General features: G+C 36.9%; 2 protein-coding genes across 6 annotated transcripts in view; both read left to right on the forward strand.

Annotated features, from left to right (window-relative positions):
- Positions 1-7,074, forward strand: part of LOC122058032 (ELMO domain-containing protein A) — a 35,400-nt gene extending 28,326 nt beyond the window's left edge. For 3 of the 5 annotated variants that reach the window (XM_042620423.1, XM_042620424.1, XM_042620422.1), the window contains 2 exons: positions 5,255-5,397; positions 5,494-5,966. In XM_042620423.1, coding sequence (XP_042476357.1) covers positions 5,255-5,397; positions 5,494-5,619 — 269 coding nt within the window. In that variant the 3' untranslated portion in view covers positions 5,620-5,966. Of the gene's footprint in view, positions 1-1,987; positions 2,132-5,254; positions 5,398-5,493; positions 5,967-6,942 lie in introns of those variants that run through there. The other 2 variants (XM_042620425.1, XM_042620427.1) reach the window with 2 other exon arrangements.
- A 7,908-nt stretch (positions 7,075-14,982) lies between these two features.
- LOC122057259 (protein YIF1B-A-like) lies at positions 14,983-20,921 on the forward strand. Its single transcript, XM_042619308.1, has 5 exons — positions 14,983-15,141; positions 17,966-18,138; positions 19,874-19,972; positions 20,052-20,203; positions 20,340-20,921. The coding sequence occupies exons 2-5, from the start codon at positions 17,968-17,970 to the stop codon at positions 20,716-20,718; spliced, it is 801 nt and encodes a 266-aa protein (XP_042475242.1). The 5' UTR covers positions 14,983-15,141; positions 17,966-17,967; the 3' UTR covers positions 20,719-20,921.
- The last annotated feature ends 592 nt before the right edge of the window (positions 20,922-21,513 follow it).

Below are 21,513 nucleotides of genomic sequence, written 5' to 3' on the forward strand. Positions count from 1 at the left end.
GATTACATAAGCTCCTTTATTTAAAGAGGGCTAAAATAGCAATCCTAACATAACTAGGAGCTAGTTTCCAAATAAAACTAGACACTCCTAGTGGGACTTGGACTCATAATAGGACTAGACTAGAACTCCAACATGGAGTAGGTAACTAACTAGTCATTCACTAATAGGGAGACCTAAACTGACTCAAACTGAAATAACGAAGGAAATAGACTCAAAACAAGACTCTAACTAAACTAATGAATTATATCCCGTTTTCTTACTTTCTACCCATATTTTAGGGCTGTTAAAGTGGCCTATTACAAAGAAAACTCATAGGATCAAAGTCCCAACACATACATAATCCAATCCAAGGCTTTTTTGCAATAAAATAAGCCCATTAAGTGACTTATCTGCATCAATTCTCCCTCTCTTAGAAAAAATTCGTCCTAGAATTTTGTAGAGTGTGAGGGTGATTATATCCTGGTGCACTTCGCTCTTCAAGCTGTAGAAAAATTCAGGTAGCTCTTTGATAATAAAGATGTAGTCTAAAATGTGAAGAGTTAGATCTTTAAAATACTTTAATGGGATGATGAACTCCACATGCTCAATCTCAAGGTCTTCAGATTTATTCATGGGGTCGTCTACATATACACCTTCACCCACTGTGTTCTTTACCTCAACAATTTTAATCTCAAGCTCCTTAGGATCTTCCTCTTGGGTGTTCACTGTCATTACAGTTGTTGTAGTGTTAAGTTCCTCAGTCTCAGCCTCATTGTCCATTGTGGCAACCTTGTTGCTTTCGAAATCTTCCACATGAGTCTTGTTGATGGGAACATCAATGACTAGCTCTTCCTTGACAATAGGAATCGCTGGAATTTCTTCAACACTAACATCAACTTCTGACTCTGGTTGACTGCTCGGAGGTGTCTTCTCTTGTTGCTCCTTTACAATAGAGGCCGATGATTCCTTTATGCTCTTGTCAATTGGGTGGCTGTTGGAAATCTGGTGGAAGGAAGTACATTCTTCGTTCCTGCTTAGACAGGTACATGTCGGCAACTCATATGGCATCTCATCCCACATTCTAGGTTTACGTCCCTGAGCTTGAATAAACCCCAAATAAACTGAAATAATAAAGGAAATAGACTCAAAACAAGACTCTGACTAAACTAATGAATTAAATCCCATTTTCCTACTTTCTACCTATATTTTAGGCTCATTAAAGTGGCTTATTACAAAGAAAACCAATGGGATCAAAGGCCCAACACATACATAACCCAACCCAAGGCTTATTTGCAATAAAATAAGCCCATTAAGTGACTTATCTGCATCATTTTCATTCTTCACAATTGGTGTACAACGCTAGGCCCTTTTACAAACTTATATAAAAAACTCAAAAGTAGACTTATGCATTTAAAGGGAAAGGCCTAGCCCAATCCTTAACTAATAAGGTAACTTAAACTGACTAGGAATGAAATAATAAAGGAAACAGACTCAAAACAAGGCTGGACTTATAGAGTTCCTAATCCATCCTAAAAGAAGACACTTAACAACAATAAAATAAAGAAGTAAAGTCACTTAACTAACTAATCCCGTATCCTGTACCCATATTAGGCCCATTAAAATGACCCATAACAAAGAAAACACATGGGATCAAAGGCCCAACACATATATAACCCAATTCAAGGCTTATTTCGAATAAAGTAAGCCCAATTCTATATTTAATCTGCACCAGTTGCTCTTGGGACAAACTTTTTGGCATTAAAAAAAAATACCACACATTTTCAGACTTTGCTGCAGCACTTTTGTTACTTGTTGGCTCTCAAATAGCCCAAGACCATATGCGATACAAAGTGGCAAAAATGCCAAAGTTAGGGGCCTAAACATTCCAAATGAATGAGTATGTGGATCAAAGAAGATGGGATAGGGGCTAGGTGTTTTCCCATTAATGCATGTTGTTGGTTTTCGTATGGTTATTATTATTTTTTTTTTTTTATCTTTTTAACTGCAGATATCAAAGTTTTGACTACCCAAAGTCCAAGGCAGAGAAATCCAATACATGGAGTGTCACGGTTCGAATGGTTGACTCAACCCTCATTGCTCAAATAGACAGGAGATCTGTTCTAGCTTCATAAATGAGATACCCATAACCTAGGTATGGCTTCACTGATGGCCATAGTATATATAACATTGCAACTTTGATGCACAAATTTGTCCTTGAGGGCCTCGGAAATGGTAAGGTCTCTCTATTGTGACTTAGTGGTCGTGGGAAACATCCTCTCTATGAAAAGGGGTAAGGCTGCGTACATTATGACCCTCCCCAGACCCCGCAGTGGCAGGATCCTTATGGACTGGTTATGCCCTTTATGATCTATATCTTTGCAAGGATTCTCAAGTAATAGGATCAAGATGGACCGACTCATACCCATTCGATACTTACTGATACCTGACAGCCAAAGATTGGGTAGGATCAGCGGATTGGGATTGGTGGAGAGCAGTCCCATTTCTAATAATTAGTTTTAAATAATTGCACCTCCATCTAATCTTATGTTTTGCCAAAATGGATTTTACTATATGGCTGTATGGAGCATTGTGAAATGGTAGAAAAGTCATCCTTTGGACAAAAAATGTTTGAAAGACTGAAAATACCGGGGGAAAAGCAAAAACATGGCGAGTCACATGGTTAATGTCCTGAAGTGTGATATGTGGTCAATCTAAAGATACCTAATCTATGTGATGGACAGAATTGACAGATCAGTTCCCTATGTTGATTAAGGTAAAGCTCCATTGACTGTGTCTTTACTTCTTGTCCTATGCATGAGGATGGCAGACGTAGTCATCCCGATTGTTTGATAAACCAGGTACCTCCTGCTAGTCATGTGAATTGGAAGGTATAAGGAGAAACCTAGATGTTCTAGCAAACTACTATAGAAAATGGTGCACAAGAAAGCCTAAGACGCTGATGCAAACCTTCTGTTAGGCACCTATTAATGCAGGAGTAGATTACAAGAAACTAACCCCCACAATTTATAAACCCCAAACAAGACAAATAAGACCAAGAAACAAAAAAATATGATCATTAAATAAACCCCAAATGATACAATACCAATACAGGAGCAAAACCAGCCCAAAATCCAACTCGATAGGAGAGAGAAAGACCTGCTATAGAGCTGGAGAGAGAAGTGCGGCTAGGTCTGTAGGGCTCCAATTGAGCTGCAAATTTGGTCGATTGTAGGGCCTAGGGAGGGTACAAAACCCACCCAAAGTTGAGAGGATTCCGATAGCTGGCTGTGAAGTTACAAGCTTTCTTGATTTTCCGACCTAGGAGAGAGAAAATTGAGAAGATTCTTCAAGAACAGGAACTCTTTGCTGATCGATTATGGCTCTTGTAATGCTGGACAGAATCAGCTCTTCCTGAAGGCTGATGGCAATAACAGTGAACAAAGAAAAGGAATTGAATACTGAAAACAAGAAGAAACAAGGGAATGTGGGAGAGGAAGTGGTTATCTTAGCCTGGGCTTCTCACCCACAACCATCCTAGCTGCTCTAAGCAATAAACTGCAAATCATTCATTATTCAAATATGAAATTATGAATACATAGGCTCCTCTATTTAAAGAGGGAAGAATAACAATCCTGTCATGACCAGGAGCTAGTTTCCAAATAGGACTAGGCACTCCTAGCAGGACTTGGACTCATAATAGGAGTAGGAATATAACTCCAACATGGAGTAAGTGACTAACTAAGTCATTCGCTAATAGGGAAACCTAAACTGACTAAAATTGAAATAACAAAGGAAATAGACTCAAAACATGACTCTAACTAAACTAATGAATTAAATCCCGTTTCCCTACTTTCTACCCATATTTTAGGCCCATTAAAGTGGCTCATTACAAAGAAAACTCATGGGATCAAAGGCCCAATAGATACATAACCCAACACAAGGCTTATTTGTAATAAAAGAAGCCCATTAAGTGACTTATCTGCATCACCTATCTCCACCCTCCCCCCCACCCTCTTGTTATTATTTAGTAACTGGTAAGACTAGCTTTATGTGCAATGAAGATCTGAAAATGCACTGGTGAGGAGTGCTATAAGTCTGATTGAAGCAATAACAGCAAGGGTCAGTTGTAAAATGACTTTGGTAGAAGTAATGAGAAAGGAATGCATGTATTGAGGTTGACAACAGTATGGCTTTGAATAAAACTGAATTGTGAAACAGAATCTATGTGGCTAACCCCATAAGGCCAATTTAGCTAATCCCATAGGGTTGAAAACTAACCCCATAATCCTTTTTGTTTCTTCTTTTTTGGTTTCTCCTCCTGTGTTTTTGTGAATGTTATCCCAGTAACATTTACTAACAGATGGAGTATTTAAAGAAAAAACTAATGTTTGAGCAGAATTTGTCACATATTTTGTATAAATGGCCCTAAGCTAGTTATTCTCAAGGATAACAAAAATTAGTTTCCATTGTTTAATTTCAAGTATGGGGAGCTACTCTATATGAACCATAATTTATGACCCTTTGAACTTTCTATTTGGAAATGGAAAAAAAGTTGTATCAGCAGTTGTTTGTTTGGCTTAGCAGCTTGCGGCCTAAATTGAGCCACATGGAGCACTGTGTCCAGTCTGAACTATTTGATGGATAGGGTAACTATGTAACTTTCTGGATTGGCCTTGTTTCAAATTTCATGGGCTGTCTCAATTGTGTGGGCACCATGTATTGGAACTTTTTCCTAAACCTTTGAACCATTAAATTGTTTTCTATTTTCGACATTTTTTTTCAATTGTCATGCTTTATTTTGGAATTTGACAGAGTCCGTTTAGGTTGAAACTTGAAATTGAACACCATGATTAGAGAAGGTTGGGGCATAAATATGCTCCAAATTTGGGTGCCAGGTAGGTTGCCACATGACACTTGCAGCTGCCAGCCTTGCCAGCCTTTTCCTCTCTATTGAGTTGATTTTAAATGTAAAGTTGTAGTTAGGTTTTGTTACTGAACAAAAACTTCTCCCAACCTGTACCAGATTTATAATGGTTCTTGTAAGTATTCAGCTACATGTCAATTGAATTTCCAGATAGTCAAGTTTAATCTTTCTCCCAATCCACTTGCATTGCAAGTTTTAAACTCCTTTTCTTCCTTTTTGTCTTTTTTGTTATTATTATTATTTCATTCTTTCTGTATGATGTATTAGATGGAAAGAATGATAGATATAGACAAGTGAGGGAGAAAGGACTAATGGAAAAATATAATTTATAGGAGTTTGATTTTCTTGCAGGCAAGCCAACGTCAATGGCAGGAATCCGGTTCTTAGAGCTGCTAATAGAAGATGAAATGGCTTTTGATAATCTTTTCTGTATTGCATTTGAAATGATGGATGCCCAATGGCTTGCAAAGCGTGCAACTTACATGGAATTCAATGTAAATATGCCACCAGCTTGATGCTGCCCATTTTTATGTCAGGGTTAGGTAAGGCCCCTTTCCTAATCTTTCATGCTTTGGCCTTATTCTCTGCAGGAGGTTCTGAAGTCAACAAGAATGCAGTTGGAGCGTGAGCTTGCTCTCGAAGATGTCACCAACGTAAAGGACTTGCCTGCATACAACTTGTTGAGAAGTAGCCAGCCACTTTTGCCTGGTTTTTGAAGGTAGAAAGCATTTTACCCTCTGTAAGCTATGAAGATGTTTCGATGACATCACATGAAAATTTTTGCTTATGTGAAAAATTAAATTCAATTAACTTAACCTCCTTTGAAATCTGTAAATAATTACATTATAAAAACAAATTATACTGCCGAGTTTCATCACCAACATTCTCATTGGTCCAAGTACGTCGACGTTTACAATACGGAGAGAGGACCATAGCATGTACTTTCATTTTCTTCTGTCTTTCAAACGGCATGATTTCCACCTGTACCTGTTCTTGCTATTCAGGCGAGCATTAATTTGTTGACTGTTTCTGATTTGCTTAAGATTTCAATCCTATTTGAACATTGTGACTGTTTCAGAGGATTGGCAACCCCAAGGGGTGCGACAGCAACGTATATTTCACCATTTGATGTAGTGTTGTTGTTCAAAATGGGTTATAGGTTGAAGAGGAAGAAAGCATCAAGTAATTCTCAGGTGGGAGATGGGTGTTCTTTCAGTGCTTGTCAGTAGTTGCATTCATAAACAATGATTAGAATTCACTGTATTGAAATATGGTGGAGATGGGAGGAGGGAGGGGGGGTTTTCACCAATACATAAGCACCCAAAGTGCGTCCAGTGTGAAACAAGAGCCTTTTCTGCTGTGGTAAAAGTATAAGAGCAGTAAGGAAATATCTTCTGCAAATCAAGATTAAATCCAGTTTATGTTAATCAATGCCTATAGAAATTTTGGGAAAAAGATTTGCCACGTGGCCAGTGTGCAGTGTTCCTCAAAAGTTTAGGGACAAAGTTAGTGTAGGTGTAGCGTACAAATTCCTTGGCTGTGGCCCGTGGGAACCCTTTTTCCATAAATTTTTTATTTCATGTGGTAAAACGAAAAAAATGAAGCAATAGGGAGCATTGCCAATAATTAACCTAAGGGCTGGGGATTGCTATCTGGTTGTGTGGTTACTACGTCAATGTAGGGGCCAACCAGAAGAGGTGCACAAGCATCCAATCAAGGGGCAAGGTGGTCTTTTTGCCAACCCATGTCTCAGCATAGGGGTGCATGACCAGCTATGGATCTTTTTCCCTTAACCTAATATGGATTATTAGTTTACAGCTGTAGGGCCATAATTATTGTTTTGAAAGAAAAAACACTACCCGATAGCAGATACCTATGTCAAGACACAGCGGGTGTGAAAAGTCCGCGTTGCCCTATCTTAAAGATGTTGATGTGTGTCTTCCCATTGGCTGCAGGCACTGGTGTGGTTGTAAACTATCAATTAGCATTCTCTCACCCTTTATTGTTTTGGGCAAGAGAACACTACCCTGTTTGCGCAGGCCAATGTGAGGGTTGGCGGGAGCATCTTCATCACGGGGGTAGAACAGTCTTTTTGCACTCGCTGTCTAGGCATGTATTCATGGTTTTAGATATTGGTTGTATCGTATTTGTATCAGTTGAGATGATCCCGATACCTGGCCAATTTGGGATCGGGTATCTTATTATTATTTTTTTTTAATATGAAAAATAGGGATGATATTGACCGATATGGACAATCCCTTATGGGGTAACTAAATCCTTGTATGTACGTGTTGGGTAGTATTCTTTCTTCTATTTATTTATTTTCATTGTTATTAGAAGGAAAATAAAATGGAAGCTAAAGAAATTTTGAAATAACATCCATAACGTTTTCAGAGGCTATCAGCCTCACTTTCTCCCCTCTAGGCTCTAGCCCTGCCATGTAAGACTATGGGCTATAATAACAGCTTCTTTGTTTCTCAATAATTTAAAACATACATTTCAGTCCATGTACACACATCATGTATTAGAGTTTAAAGAGTATTATACTAACATATAAAATAATAAAAATTAAGGTAATTTACAATGCCACCCCCCTGGAGAATGTCAATATTAGAGGGACACTCCCTCTCTTTCACCAAATTAGATTCGGACCCCCTGCCGTCAGTCACCATTAAGAAACATATCTTATAGACTGATGTCAGCTACTATATTTTATTTTAAATACCAAAATGCCCTTACTATATGTGAAGTACCTAAAATACCCATGTAATAACCCACTGCATTTCTTCTCTGCAAGAGAAAACCCTTGTCATCCTCTCATTCACAGTCTTCACTGTTGCCGGAATCAGAAGAAGAATGTTGGGACACATAGGTCTCCAATCTCCATGTCCCTTATCTTATGGGATGGCTCAATGAACATTTCTCCCAACATAGTGCGACCTTATCAGCCCTTGTTGGAAGGGAACCCCTGCCTTCTCTGTGTACCCAAGAGCCGCAACCACACCGGAATCCGGTACAGCTATGGCAACATCATAACTAATTGAGATGTCCAACTTGATGGACTGGTTCTCTTCTTCCTTTGACCCTACATACAACATAGAAGCAAAGCCTCTCCACTAAAACCCTCTCCACCCCTCAACTCCTCAAGCCCAGAACCCAAATTCTCCCTCTCTCTAATTAAATTTTGATCTCGTCGAAGAAGCGAAGAAACCCATGTCTCAATCTTCATCTTTAATCATAGCAGAAGAACACCCAGACGAAAACAGAGGAAGTAGTAGTTGTGGCTAAGAATGAGAAAACGACGATGGAGAGAGACACACCACCAGCATTGGCGGAAGAGGTGTTTTTCAAGCCAGCCTTCATCAAAGAAGAAGCTACTGCTCCTGCTGCTACTGAGGAGGCTGAGAAGGCAGAGGCCACTGAGGAAGAAACCATCGATCAAGCGGCTGCTTTTCAGGAGGAGAGCCCTCTTTTCTTTGACTGCACAACACACAAAAGAAGATTCACAGTTCGAGATTCCATGGGGGCATTTTAGAGACATTTGGCATAGACTTGATCTTATCACTTTGACGCAACAAAAATAATGGAAGGATGCAATACCATCTCCCATATGCAGACCAAGAACATTTTTATTTAGAAAATCATATACTTGTGAAACCCACCAACTGACCAAAGATTTGGTTTTCACTTGCATGCTTTATAGGGGCTCTTTCTCCCCTTAAATCTATTGCAACAGTTTAAGATATAACCAAAACCTCCACTGGAAGAATGAATATAGCAGAGTTTAAAGGTTTGTAATTTGATCACATTATTCCCTTTTTGATCTTGTAGCCCTGTTGATGACAAGATGACTAATCGACCGATCTCTGTACCACTGATCTTCCCATTCCCCGTTCGATCTGAAGCTTTTATCACAGCAATGTCCTTAGAGATGATCAGAATCAGAACTGAGGTGAAGGAATCTCTGCTGCTAGTTGCCGTTGAGGAGTAGGCGGAAACACCATTAATGAATCTTGGGTTAAAACATGAGTTTTTAGTGAATAGGGAGGGTATAACGGTCATTTTAACTCTTCATTAACAGAGACTGATGGCAGAGGATCCAAGCCTAATTTGGTGAAAGAGATGGAGTGTCCCTCTAATATTGGCATTCTACAAGGGGTGGTGTTGTAAATTACCCTAAAAATTATGAAAAATCAGTTCTTACGCATCCAATAATACACATGATTATGTAAACAATCCCTAATTCATATACTCATAATGGAATGAACTAAGACAATAAGCAATGCTAAATTAGCCTCTAAATTACTAGTTCATGATATGATACATTTAATATAATAGAGAGACCTAATTTAACCCCTAAAACCATGAAATCAAGGTAATGTCTATTTAATTGACAAAGAACAAATCAATCACTATCATTATAAAACCGAGATATGATTGATTTAATTAAGTGAAAGTACCAAAACAGCCCCTACAAATCTTAAATTAGAATATGGTAAGATTTACTAAATGGAACACTAAACAGACCCTAATCATCAAAATCAAGATGATATATGCTTAATTCAAATAGGAATGCTAACAACCCTTAAAACCATTAATCGAAATAATACCTAACATTGAACATTTAGAAAGAATCAAATTTGATTAACTCATAGTGCTAACAACCCTTAAAATCATCAATAAAACACTTCTATCATTTATCATTTTGAATGGAATGGAAATGATTAATTAGTAGTATTAATAGTCTCTAAATCATCATTAAAACAATACCTAAAATGGAATATTTATATAACATAGAACTAATCAAGAATAGCAGTCGACAGTCCCTTAGAGTCGAATTTAAAATAGCATAGCATTGATTAAGGGTGAGTACTAATCAGCCCCTAAAACTTAATACGTAATATGCAACATATATATCCACAAGGTCTTGGAAGAAAAGATGAACACACATACATATACCAAAGACATATTCTCATGCAAATAAAAAAAGGATAAAGAGTAGAAAAATCACATGCGATATGGAAACTACAAGGCTGCAAAGCCCTATGAATTTCTTTGAGGTTTAGAAATATAAATATATATATATATATATATATATAAAGAGAGTATAATGGTTCTACTCACAAGATTGACGATGTAGCTAGATTCACCCCTTAGATAAGGATCTTTGAGCTCTTCCTAGGAGGATAAACTGATGGTGGATGCAACCTAGATTATGAGGCTTTCTTCTCCTTCTACTTTTCCTCTTCTTTTTCAATGGATGCATGCCGTAGGAAGGTTGCAACTGGTATTTTTTTTCTTCTTCTCTTTTCTTTTGTCTCTTCCTCTCTTTCCTCTCTTTTCTTCTCTCTTCTCTCTCTTCCTCTCTTTTCTTCTCACTTTTCTCACTTCCTCCCTTCTCCTAAAATTGTGGTAGCAACTCCTCCCCCTCTCCCAAATCGTGCCCCCTTCCACCTCTTCTTTTCTATTATTAAAATAGTAAAAAAATGATTGATAAATGTTACCTAAATTTTGGAGAAAGAATACCAATCAACCTATAAACTTCTCTAATTAGAGGTGTAAATCAAGACATAAAATTGATGAGGGTTTTGGTGATCAAATCATCATCCTTAAAAAATTATCATAAATCCATCCTATGAGTCATGACCTTATCCTCTTTCCAATCACTCACTTACTTACAAAAAAAAAAAAAAAAATTACCAATTTATCTCCAATCAAATAAAATAAATAATCCTATTACTAGGATAAGATCACATGATTGATTGGCTTAATTATCTTAAATCATCAAAATAATACAATGTCTCACACACTAGAAAATCAATTTATGCTAGCCTACCCCCAATATTACTGAAATTAGATTTTATAAGATAATATCCCTCCCTTAGATCTATATAAATAACTACTTATATGATTATATATATAATCATACATTACATAATAATAATAATAATAATAATAATAATAATAATAAAAATAAAGTATACATGAAAACTATAGGATATAAATGCAACACAAGGTAACATACAAGTGATAAATAAGGGTAAATTCAAAATAAATGCTAGGGGTAGTACATTACGCCTTGAGAAGTTACCTGCTTTTTCCCTTAAACAACTAATTATGTATTTCTTTCAAACTAACGATATATCTGATCAGTGCCATAGCTCTTTTTTAATCTCTTTTATGATCTTTTGTTACTTCATTTGGAACGATAGAAACAAGGTTACTCTCAACCATGTCGAACCAAATCCTTACCAAATTATCAAACCTGCAAATGTATGGATCTCCTACACAAATGAATAGGAACCTATACAAAGCAATCTCCGAAACCCAATTTTAATAAGATTGAACCCAACATTTCCTAAACCGTTTATCCTCATATTTACAGGAACATATGATATAGCAAAAAATATATCAGCTTGGGCTTACTGTATTTTTATCAAAGGGAATTGTGTCTCATTAGCTACTAACTATTTCTTGATAGGAAACAACATTGAAGCAGCGTCACAGAGTTATGTTTATGGATTAAAGCAAGCATGAGTCTTGGATGCAGGAGGTGGAAGTCTGGAGCGACCTAAACATTTTGGAGCATCTATTGTTGGAGAATAGTACCAAATTGTGGCGTTGGAGCATCATCCCTTCTTTTTTGGATGTCATTGACATCCTCCCCATACTAATTTGTGGCTTAGGCCGAGTAACAATTTGGTCCTTAGCCTCAAATTTTTTACCAACCAAACTATGATTTGCAAAACTAACATTAATCTTTCTAGTTTCAATGTAGATAAATTTTCTCAAACATTTTAATGCATTTTTTTTTCTTTGGTTATCAAAAAAAAAAAAAAAAAAAAAAAATGTATCATTTGCAAGAAGTTGAGAAATTTCAGGTGCTCTTCTAGCACCTGAACACCTCTGAACATATCAAGATGTCTATACAAACTAAGAAGATGAGAGAGAACTTTCATAGTTATGATAAAAATATAGGGACTCGAGGGACAACCTTGACTAATACCTCTAGGGGGTTCAATATTTTCAAAAAATATACTCTCCAACTCAATAGAATAAGAAATTGAAGATACAATATACGTACTAAGTCACACCATTTAGAATCAACCATCTCCTCCTTGTGGTCGGTTTTTATAATAAAACAAGAAGCTCATCCCCTTCTGATCTTATGATTTAATTAGGTCGGTCATCCCAATATTTGTTCCAGTATGATCAAGTATCATTCCCCCCTTGTGCAATTTTTTCTGTCCTATAGCCCCTTTGGCAAGTATTAACTATAGGATCTCATTCCAAAGCCATTAAGCCTTATGCTTCATATTGTACCCTAACTAAATAGTACGACCTCAGAGACCGAGCATCTCTCCAAAATGCGAACAAAAAACCTAAAATAAAAAAATGGAACTAATAAAACCCTATTCAAATCTGTCAGAGGCCTTAGACATGTCAAGTTTTATAATTAAGTAGTCAATTTCACCTTTTTTTTATGAGTTGAGTAGTTGAACCGCGGTATGAACCGATCCATGCTATTGTGGGGTCAATATGGGCCATGGGACTAGTCAGGCCGAAGGTCTGGATACCTATCGTTAGCAAAAAGAAAAAAATGGAAGATTTTCCTGAACTATTATGATATATAAGAAATCTGCCTACCTGGAACAAAAGCAAACTAAAACAAAAATATGTACTCTTCTAAGAAGCGTTTCAACCGATAGTAAGAAGTTAAACAATTAATTAATATATAAGAAACATTACACAAACTAATAAACCTATGGTATCCCACAAAAAACATTATTTTATTTTATTTTAGAATTGAGGCAATGGAAGTATGATTAACTATAAAAGGAAGAAAATGGTTATTAAAGAAATGTTCCACAGACTTAATACTTATTATAGTATATTGAACCAGATCACCTGAGAATCTTGAATGGACTACTGCTAAAAGTGTGAGTATACATATTATGTGTATATTGAATTGGATCACCTGAGAATCTTGAATACACTATTGTTAGTTGTATGAGAAACACAATTCTCATTAGTAAGTTGCAATAGGTCCCCTGACCTGAGAGGTCCTCATCATTGTTGTTAGGCATTATGAGTTTTGGCATACAAAGGGTTGATGTCACTCCAACTATATATTAGTGTGTTGGATTCATGTTGTTTGGTAGTGAATGAAAGTGATGCTCGATAAAGAAATTCACTCTCATACATGATGAATATCAAGAGAGAATATTTGACCATGATCAGAGAAATTCTAGATCTAGTGCCACACTTAGTAAATAATTTACTAAAGGTTTCAAAATCTTATTAAAGTTTAGGAAAAAAGAATCCCATAAGGTAGCCTGGACTCTACACCGAGATACATGGAGGAGTGAAAAATAACCACCTTGCCCCATGAAAAAAATAGAAATCTCGTCATTGTTGATGCTTCCGTATGTGCTCCCATTGGTCCCAATGCTGGTGTAGGAGCCATGCTACCTTTTAGGGAATCCTCTCCCTAAAGTTTAATAATAATTTTCAAAGGTTTTGAAAACTATTTTATTCAATAGATAGTCAAAATTATTTGCATAAGACATTACAATGAATTAGGGTGATGACAATAATTATTTCAATACCCACCAATTCGTTATGAGATATTGCTAAGTGGAAGGATTGGCTTATAATGAACTTTAGGGACATATGTGTTATATCTATGTTATATTGTTTCTGAATAGATTCCCCCATCAACATTGTTTTATAGGGGGGAGGGGGTGTTTTGGGCATTTGAGATGGGCATGCCACTATAATTAATGAACGAGAGATTCCCCCATGACCTAGAGCTATAATTACTTAAATATCTTGAGGGGATTACGCAATGAATTCCTACTATTTATCAAGTTGAGCAACTTAGGGATATTACAACAACAATAACATACTTAGCCATTTCTCAACTTAATGAGATCAGCTACATGGACCCAAACAAACAAAGTAGGGAAAATTGGGTGAAGTCTAAATAGAAAAAGGGGATGAAGAGATGAGAAAAGAGGGATAGGAAATGAGAAGAGAAATAAAAAATGAATAATGACAAATGAAAGATGATAGGCAAAGGAGAGAGATGGAGAAATACCCCACACATAAGTTCTCTGTTTTCACTCTCAGGTGTTTGGTTGTCTTCATATAGCAAAGATTGTAGGCTCATCTTCTCTGTCTTCTCTCTATAAGAGTGAGTTAGGGTTTTTGAACCCTAACTATGTTTCATTGCCAAGAAAAGAAAAGAAAAGATTTCAAAAACTTTGGATTTGAAGGATGCAGTAAATATCATCATAATTTTCTGAAGCTGACCATCTTCTTGATGCACACTCTTTTTGTGTAGGTTAATTTTTGGTTTGTTTATTACCCGGAAAAAAATCTTGTTCCAAAGCATAGTTTTAAAAATCAGATTAGATTTTTTTTTTTTTTAATAAAGAAATCAGATTAGATCAGTATAAGCCAAAGCTGATCCTTAATCCTGACTAATCACCTAGTAACATATAAGGGTAAAATGGTTTAAAAACTAATTTTAAAAAAAATAGGAATAAATCTATCAAATATTGATCTTGAATTATAATTCCTGATTCGAGAGGGAAGAAAACAATATTTGGAGATGCATTCTTATGTGAGGACCAGATCACATCACACCCACCCATGATTTTAAAAGTTGAATATTGGTATTGGTTGAATAGGATTGGTATTGGCCTTGACGAACCTTGATCCTTGAAGGATCCACTGGTAAGGTATAAGGTAAAATGATAATAAAAAATTATATAAGTAGATAGTAATATTATGGTTTTAAAACTTGGATTGGATCGATATCTGCCATGATCGATCCCCATTTCTGACCTATTCAATCCCGATACATTAGTACGGTTAAAGATAAAAATATAATAAAACTATTTTTATTAAAAAATAAGAGTCAATCTATTTGATACGACTCAATCCAAACCGATTCAAATTGATATCGATAAAAACCGATCCGAATTCCGAAGTACTATGGCGCTCGTGTCTCATAAGCTTTTAAAACGAAATCTTCGTACGCAAGTAATCTTTTAATGTCCTTACCTCGAAAAAAAAGAAAAACTTCATTTAATCAGAGATAAGAGGATATTTTTGCCTTCTCTCTCTCTCTCTCTCTCTCCCCGATTGTATCTGGGGTTTCCTCGTTGGCTTTGTTCGATCAGGTTCAGGTTCAAATCTCCTTCAAACATACCATTCAGAGCAATCTCCAGGTACTCTCTCTCTCCACCCGGAAAAACCTTTCCCAGGAAGTTTCATAGCGAAATTGCTGCTTATTAAGCGACTGTTTTCTTAGTGAATAAAGCCTAAACTGTATACATCTTCCTTGGGAAATTACGCCTCAGATACCCAAAAAAGGAATTGAATCTGAGGGAACAGGGGGTGGTTCCGGGTTGAAGATTGTATGCTTTATTGTTATTATTATTTGTGAAAGATTAGAATATTTATTATTCAGATGAATCATCAATTTCAGCTTCGAGGATTGAATTATTCTTTGTTTGCTTCCCCTATCCGCTCCTTCTCTAGCTCTTGTCCCAGCTCTCTACCACAAACCATGCTGGGCGTGAGCTTTTGGAATTCTCAAGTGTGATTTGAGGAATGTGGAGGCAGTGGTAGAAGGATATTAGTGGGCAAAAGATGATACTTTGCTACTGTCTGCGTTCAGATACAATCATAGAGCTAGGGTCTAATCCCTTCTTCCCAGCTTATATGCAACCAACAACTTATTAGGGGATGGAGGATGTGAAATCAAAATTTGGCTGAGGGAAACGCATCATAGCATGCATTAGGGTATTTGCAAAAACCAGAAGATGGGTATTGGATTACCTCTCTTGTGTTATAACTCACAAACGCAATAAGTCCAAAGGGACTCAACACTTGTGCATGTGTCTCCACTCAGCCATAGGATCTCCATTCTTCAATTATGGATTCTAGGATTCAAAACCAAAGGTAGGAGAGGAAGAGAAGAGAATTTGAAATTCTCAGTTTCTTTCGAGCATCTTTTTTTTCCTCCCCTTAGCATCATCATAAAGAGAAAGAAAAATCTAATATGAGCGAGCCCACAAGACGAGTGGTGGGATCTTATAGGGTGATCCTGCTAGGCTTGTTGTCGTCTACCTTATATTTACCAAAAGGCAACTTAAGTGATAGGTAAACTATTTACCAATCACACAACCCTTAGCGGGTGGTCATTAAAAACCTGCACATTGGCTAAATTATTTTACCTCTTAATCTCTCCACTGAACAATATCTCCTAATAAATCAGTGGGTATGGAAAACTAACATCGTCAAAATCTAATTTGTCAGGCACAATTCATCAGGGAATCTCGAATGTGGATTGGACGAAATACTTGATAAATAATTTGTAAATACTTTACAAAATTGCCACCAACCTCGGAATTTTGTTCAATCACAATCAATGAATTCCCACTTGATTTTCTCCCTGTTCAGGAAGTGGATTCCTTATTGAGAATCTATCATGTGAACGTTGTGAATCCAATACACCAATAATTAGCCAGTATTGGCATATTGGCATTAACCTTTGTACGCTAAAATGCACAATGTCCAACTACCAGCACTGATGCACCAATGATGAGAGTCTTGTGGCCAAGATGCAATAGACAACATTCCATGCAAGAGTCCCATAATGATCCTTTGATGCACATAACATATGAATACTCACACTTATATTTCTAGAATCTCATTCATGAGAAAATATATAGTGTTACAACCATATGAAATGAAGGCCTAATTGAGTCCATAGTTACGAAAAGTTTAAAGGTCTAACCTTAAGGTATAATTAATCACACATAAAATGATGAGAACTTATATCAATTTAAACTATTCAAATTGGTTCTGACACATCCAACATAACTAACAGGTATAAACTTCTTCACTTAGGTTGATGTATGTTGAAGAAGCTAGTCAAATGTGATGCATGTTTCACCATTCCTGTAATCCCTGAACAGGATTATGGGTGGTAGTATCTGATATTGCAACAACGGTAAAGTTAGGATGATAATGTTCATGAATAATAGGAGGTAGTAGATCATATTGCAAGAATGGTAAAGTTAGGATGGAAAACAGTAAATGATGAAGTCTAGATGTGGCCCCACTTCCACTAGAGGGTGTTTTCAGCATTTCATGCTCATTTAATGCAATTGATAGCAGAAATTGTTGCTTATGGTGGTTGCTGGATAGAGAATTAGAAAGCTGGAAACAGAAATCGGAAGCTACCCAAACAGTTGCGATGTTTATGTTGAAATATGCAGTTGACTTGAAGCATAAGGAGGGCCAGTTGTGGCATAACCTTCAGCCTCAAAATATACAGTCACAGTCAGTCTCAGCCTCTCTGGTATGGGATCCACCCTCCGAATCCCAAGCTGATCTGTATGAATAAATTTAAGTTTCCAGAGATTCTTTTGACTCCCAAAACTACTGTAAAACAGAGCACCCTATAAGAAACTTAGTTGCAGACTTTTAAATGGCAGAATATCAAGAATATTTTTCTACTCCCACAGAGTACATAACTAATATAGAACGTGTTCACCATGAACAGTCAAATAGTTTTGACCCTCAAATCCAACAAAGGTTACCATCAACCTTCATAAGCAAAGAACCATTCTCGGCCGAAGAAACCCTTCCATTCCATTAACCATTTTTTAATTTGATTACAACATCCATATTTATAGTGGGGCTCGCTGCATCACTATGCCTCTGAGGTTAGTGACATTGGTCTTAGCTCTAGAGTACGAAAAGCGACTGCATTATTGATGACTTGGATAATTTGTAAATGGATTCTCAAGCGTGTGCCTTCAAAAATTTATATCTTTTTCCCCCTCTTTTTGTGGGGTATGATTCATGGGTGGAGTTGCACCCCCCCCACCCCACCACCAAAAAAAATAAAAATTGAAGTTTTTTTCTTTTTCTTAAATATGATAATTTGTTGCACAGAAGCATATTTCCCCTCGTCCCCAATTATATTTCCAACTTTATCTGATTATGTTGATGTTGTCACCTTTTTCTTTGTCATTACAGAAATGTATGATAATATGGGAGCACAGTCGGGGTTGCCAAGGCCCCCCTTCAACCCTCAAAGCAATCCTTTTGGGAATGCATTCTATGGAGCTGGTTCAGGACTCATCCAAGGTGGACTTGGCGCATATGGAGAGAAAATACTGGGTTCAAGCTCTGAAAATGTACAAAGCATTGTAAGTCCCATGCCATTGCTGTAAATATCCTGAGTTCAGGTATAAAGACAAAGAAACAGAAAGGACAGAAAAAAAAAAAAAAAGGAGCAAAAATAGTTTACAGTTCCACCACAATCCACATGTTATACATTTAGCATTTGGATTAATCTACTGAATTTATGGGGTTATACAGACATCTGATAATAGGAGTGTACCTCTGCTCACCACCTTTTATTCATATTTGGGTAAAATTACTTCTAAATGCCTGTCCCTAATTAGTAACATTGGTAACCATCTCATGCATGGATAAGAGCCAAAATTCATGGCTCAGGTGACCCTGAAATTTTGACAACTTGACGTTGATCGATGGACCAAGCCCAGCCAAGCCTTTTCCTATCCATCGGTTCATGGGTGTTCAGGTCCATATTCTATTATTTATTTGGGCCGTTTTCTGTTAAATATTTTTAGACCCACCTTCTATTTATTCATTGACCAGCATCTGGAAAAGGTGATTTTTGGCAGTTTTTAGTGGATCCTATATGCCTTTTGTGGGCCCATGCCAGATGGTGTGGGAGGAATGATGCTACCATGATCTTTAAAAGTTTCCATTTTAGTTAGATCCTATTTTGTACAATACTTGATTACCAAGTTTTTAGTTAGTAGGCAGTTTTGATTTTCAGTTTTCTCTTTTAGAAGGTAGACTTTCCATTTTATATAATAGAAATATTGGAGTCATAGTTTCTATTTTGAAGTTTCCATTATTGTAATAGATGTTCTGTTATTTAATAACGAGAATGGCTGGATAGAGGCCATCATTTGAAGTTTGAAAAAAAAAAGGCTTTATGCTGTAACTGTGAGAGACAGATCTGTGGGATGCAGAAACCCTAGTGGGATTCTAACCTAGGTTTGGGTGGTAGGGAGGCTCAACCATATCTTTACTTTCTTTGTTCCATCTTCTTCTCCATCATATCTTATTTTCTCTTATTTTATTATTATTTTTATTATTATTTTTTTTTTCTATCAGTTCCTGCAATTTCAATAAGTTCTCAGATATTTTTTAGCTGAATATTATTTGTGGGCATCCTTTACGTTCATTAGGGCATAACTGATCTGGATTTAATACTGGTTCGCTGCTGTCAATCAAACCTGTATCGTATTGCCTCAACTAAGAATCAGTTGTATCTGTAAATCTGACCATTGAGTTTCAAATATATTAGAGGCATATTTCATCAGGCACAGTCATCAACCTAAACTTGGTCCTGATCTGGTTAGAGATTGGTAGTTTCTGGTAGTTTCTAATTTCTGAAAACCCAAGTTTCTATTTCTGAACTCCCTTTATACCAGCCTATCCAACCATCGCATCTCACTGCCAAAGTTTGGGGTTTTAACCCTCTATCTTAGGACTATGCTTGACCAGTGTTTGGGCCTGATCTTAATCCTGGATTTGGAATTTAAAATTTCTCCCATTCTGGTTGTTTTAACACACCTTGTGATTCTGCCTGTTGGAAGGATTATGAAACTTGCTGTTAAGCCAAGTGACGATCCATGGCACTTGGTCTTTCTTTTGTTCAGTGGCTGTGTCATTCGGGGTGAAAGCTGTTAATTATCAGATGGCTGGGTTTAATTTGGGCTATGGGTGTGTAATGGGTTGTCAACCTCTTCTGTAGTCTTCATTGTAGTCAAAATATTGTCTGCCACATGTATTTCCTGTTAGCTTTCTACACATCTTTCTCACTGAATGTTCTTATATGAGCAGATAAGCAGGTATTTCTCCGATCCCCAGTACTATTTCCAGGTGAATGACCAGTATGTGAGGAACAAGTTGAAGGTTATTCTATTTCCATTCCTACACAGGGTAATCACAATGAATCTCATGTTCTTTTGGCTAGCTGCTTGTCTGTCTTACAAGTTACTGAAATCTGCATTTCACCCAGGGGCACTGGACGAGGATAACCGAACCAGTTGGGGGCAGGCTCTCCTATAAACCTCCAATCTATGACATAAATGCTCCAGATTTGTACATTCCCTTAATGGCCTTTGGTACCTATGTGGTTCTTTCCGGTTTCTCGCTGGGACTTATTGGGAAGTAAGATTCAGCGTCACTAGACCATGAGATTTCTCTACGACACCTTCTTTCTTGTGCCTCAGCCTTATGAAATGCTTGTGTATTAAATTTGGAACTAACCCTGGAAGTATTCTTTCTTGTTATTCATTTTTGCCAGGTTTAGCCCGGAAGCTTTAAGTCTGCAGTTCTCAAGAGGGCTACTAGGCTGGTTTTTACAAGTCATGCTGCTTAAAGCATCACTGTATTATTCATTGGGGAGTGGAAAGGCACCTCTTCTGGACATTGTCGCATATTGTGGTTATGCTTTTGCTGGAATGTGTGTGGCTATCATGGGTAGATTCTTGTGGGGCTACGCATACTATTTCCTGATGCCATGGGTGTGTTTGTGCATGGGGATCTTCTTGGTGAAGACACTGAAGCAAGTTCTCTTTGTAGAGGTGAGGAGTTATGATTCGAGCAAGCATCACTATCTCTTGCTTTTCATGGCTTTGGTCCAGTTTCCCTTTTTCATCTGGCTTGGCAATATTGGGGCTTGATTTTGATTGTGCTGTTCTCTCTCTCTCTCCTCTTTTTTTCTTTCCCTTTACTCCGTTTTGTTGGCTGTAAATGATGTTGTAATTAGATCTTAGAAACAATGTCACCTTTCATTAATTTGTAAATATAGCTGTGAGTTAGATCTTAGAAACAATGTCACCTTTCATTAATTTGTTGAAAATATAGCTCTTTTGGATTTGATGTACTCATGCAAATTCTAGGTGCATATAGGCTTAGCATTGATGCGGATCCAGATCAAGGGCTGAAATCGGATCGCTTTGGGCCCACTTAAACACTCAATAAAACAAAGGCAACAGCCAATGACAATTGTATTGAAATAAAGCTTCAACTAAATGGCAGAATTGTAATTAAGCTGAAGTCTCCAATGAAGGTGGTAGTTTTGTAAATAAATGGAACTTTAGAAGGGAGTGGCAGACTTGTAATTAGATGGAACTAAAGGCCTAGGCTACAATATGCTAGTAAAAGGGTAATTTAGGACTAAAGAGAAAATAGGACAACAGATTAAAAAAGAAATAAAAGTGAGGGTAGTATAGGAAAGTAACAGTAATTGTGCTAAAGAAAAAAGAAAAAAGAAAAAAAAAAACCTCTTTTTTTTCTTCTTGTCGTGAGAACTAGAAACCAGCAGAGGCTTGCTAGTATATGAGTATTGTTACCCTTCCGATAAGAACCCAATCGGCTAGAATTTTTGAAGAGAGTATTTCGACTCCTAATCTTTTTGATTGTAACTAGTAGCAGTTCGATCCACCCACTAGCTATGGAGATTGAAGTTCTGAAAT

This window comes from Macadamia integrifolia, chromosome 12 (genome assembly GCF_013358625.1).
Source record: "Macadamia integrifolia cultivar HAES 741 chromosome 12, SCU_Mint_v3, whole genome shotgun sequence".
NCBI classification, from domain to species: domain Eukaryota; kingdom Viridiplantae; phylum Streptophyta; class Magnoliopsida; order Proteales; family Proteaceae; genus Macadamia; species Macadamia integrifolia.

What these genes read in the sequence shown, in the direction of transcription:
- LOC122057259 (XM_042619308.1), top strand. Translation starts at nt 17,968, where the DNA reads ATGTATGATAATATGGGAGCACAGTCGGGGTTGCCAAGGCCCCCCTTC. An exon ending in CTGAAAATGTACAAAGCATT is followed by an intron (nt 18,139 to 19,873) that starts GTAAGTCCCATG and finishes TTATATGAGCAG; the next exon opens with ATAAGCAGGTATTTCTCCGA. An exon ending in TATTTCCATTCCTACACAGG is followed by an intron (nt 19,973 to 20,051) that starts GTAATCACAATG and finishes CATTTCACCCAG; the next exon opens with GGGCACTGGACGAGGATAAC.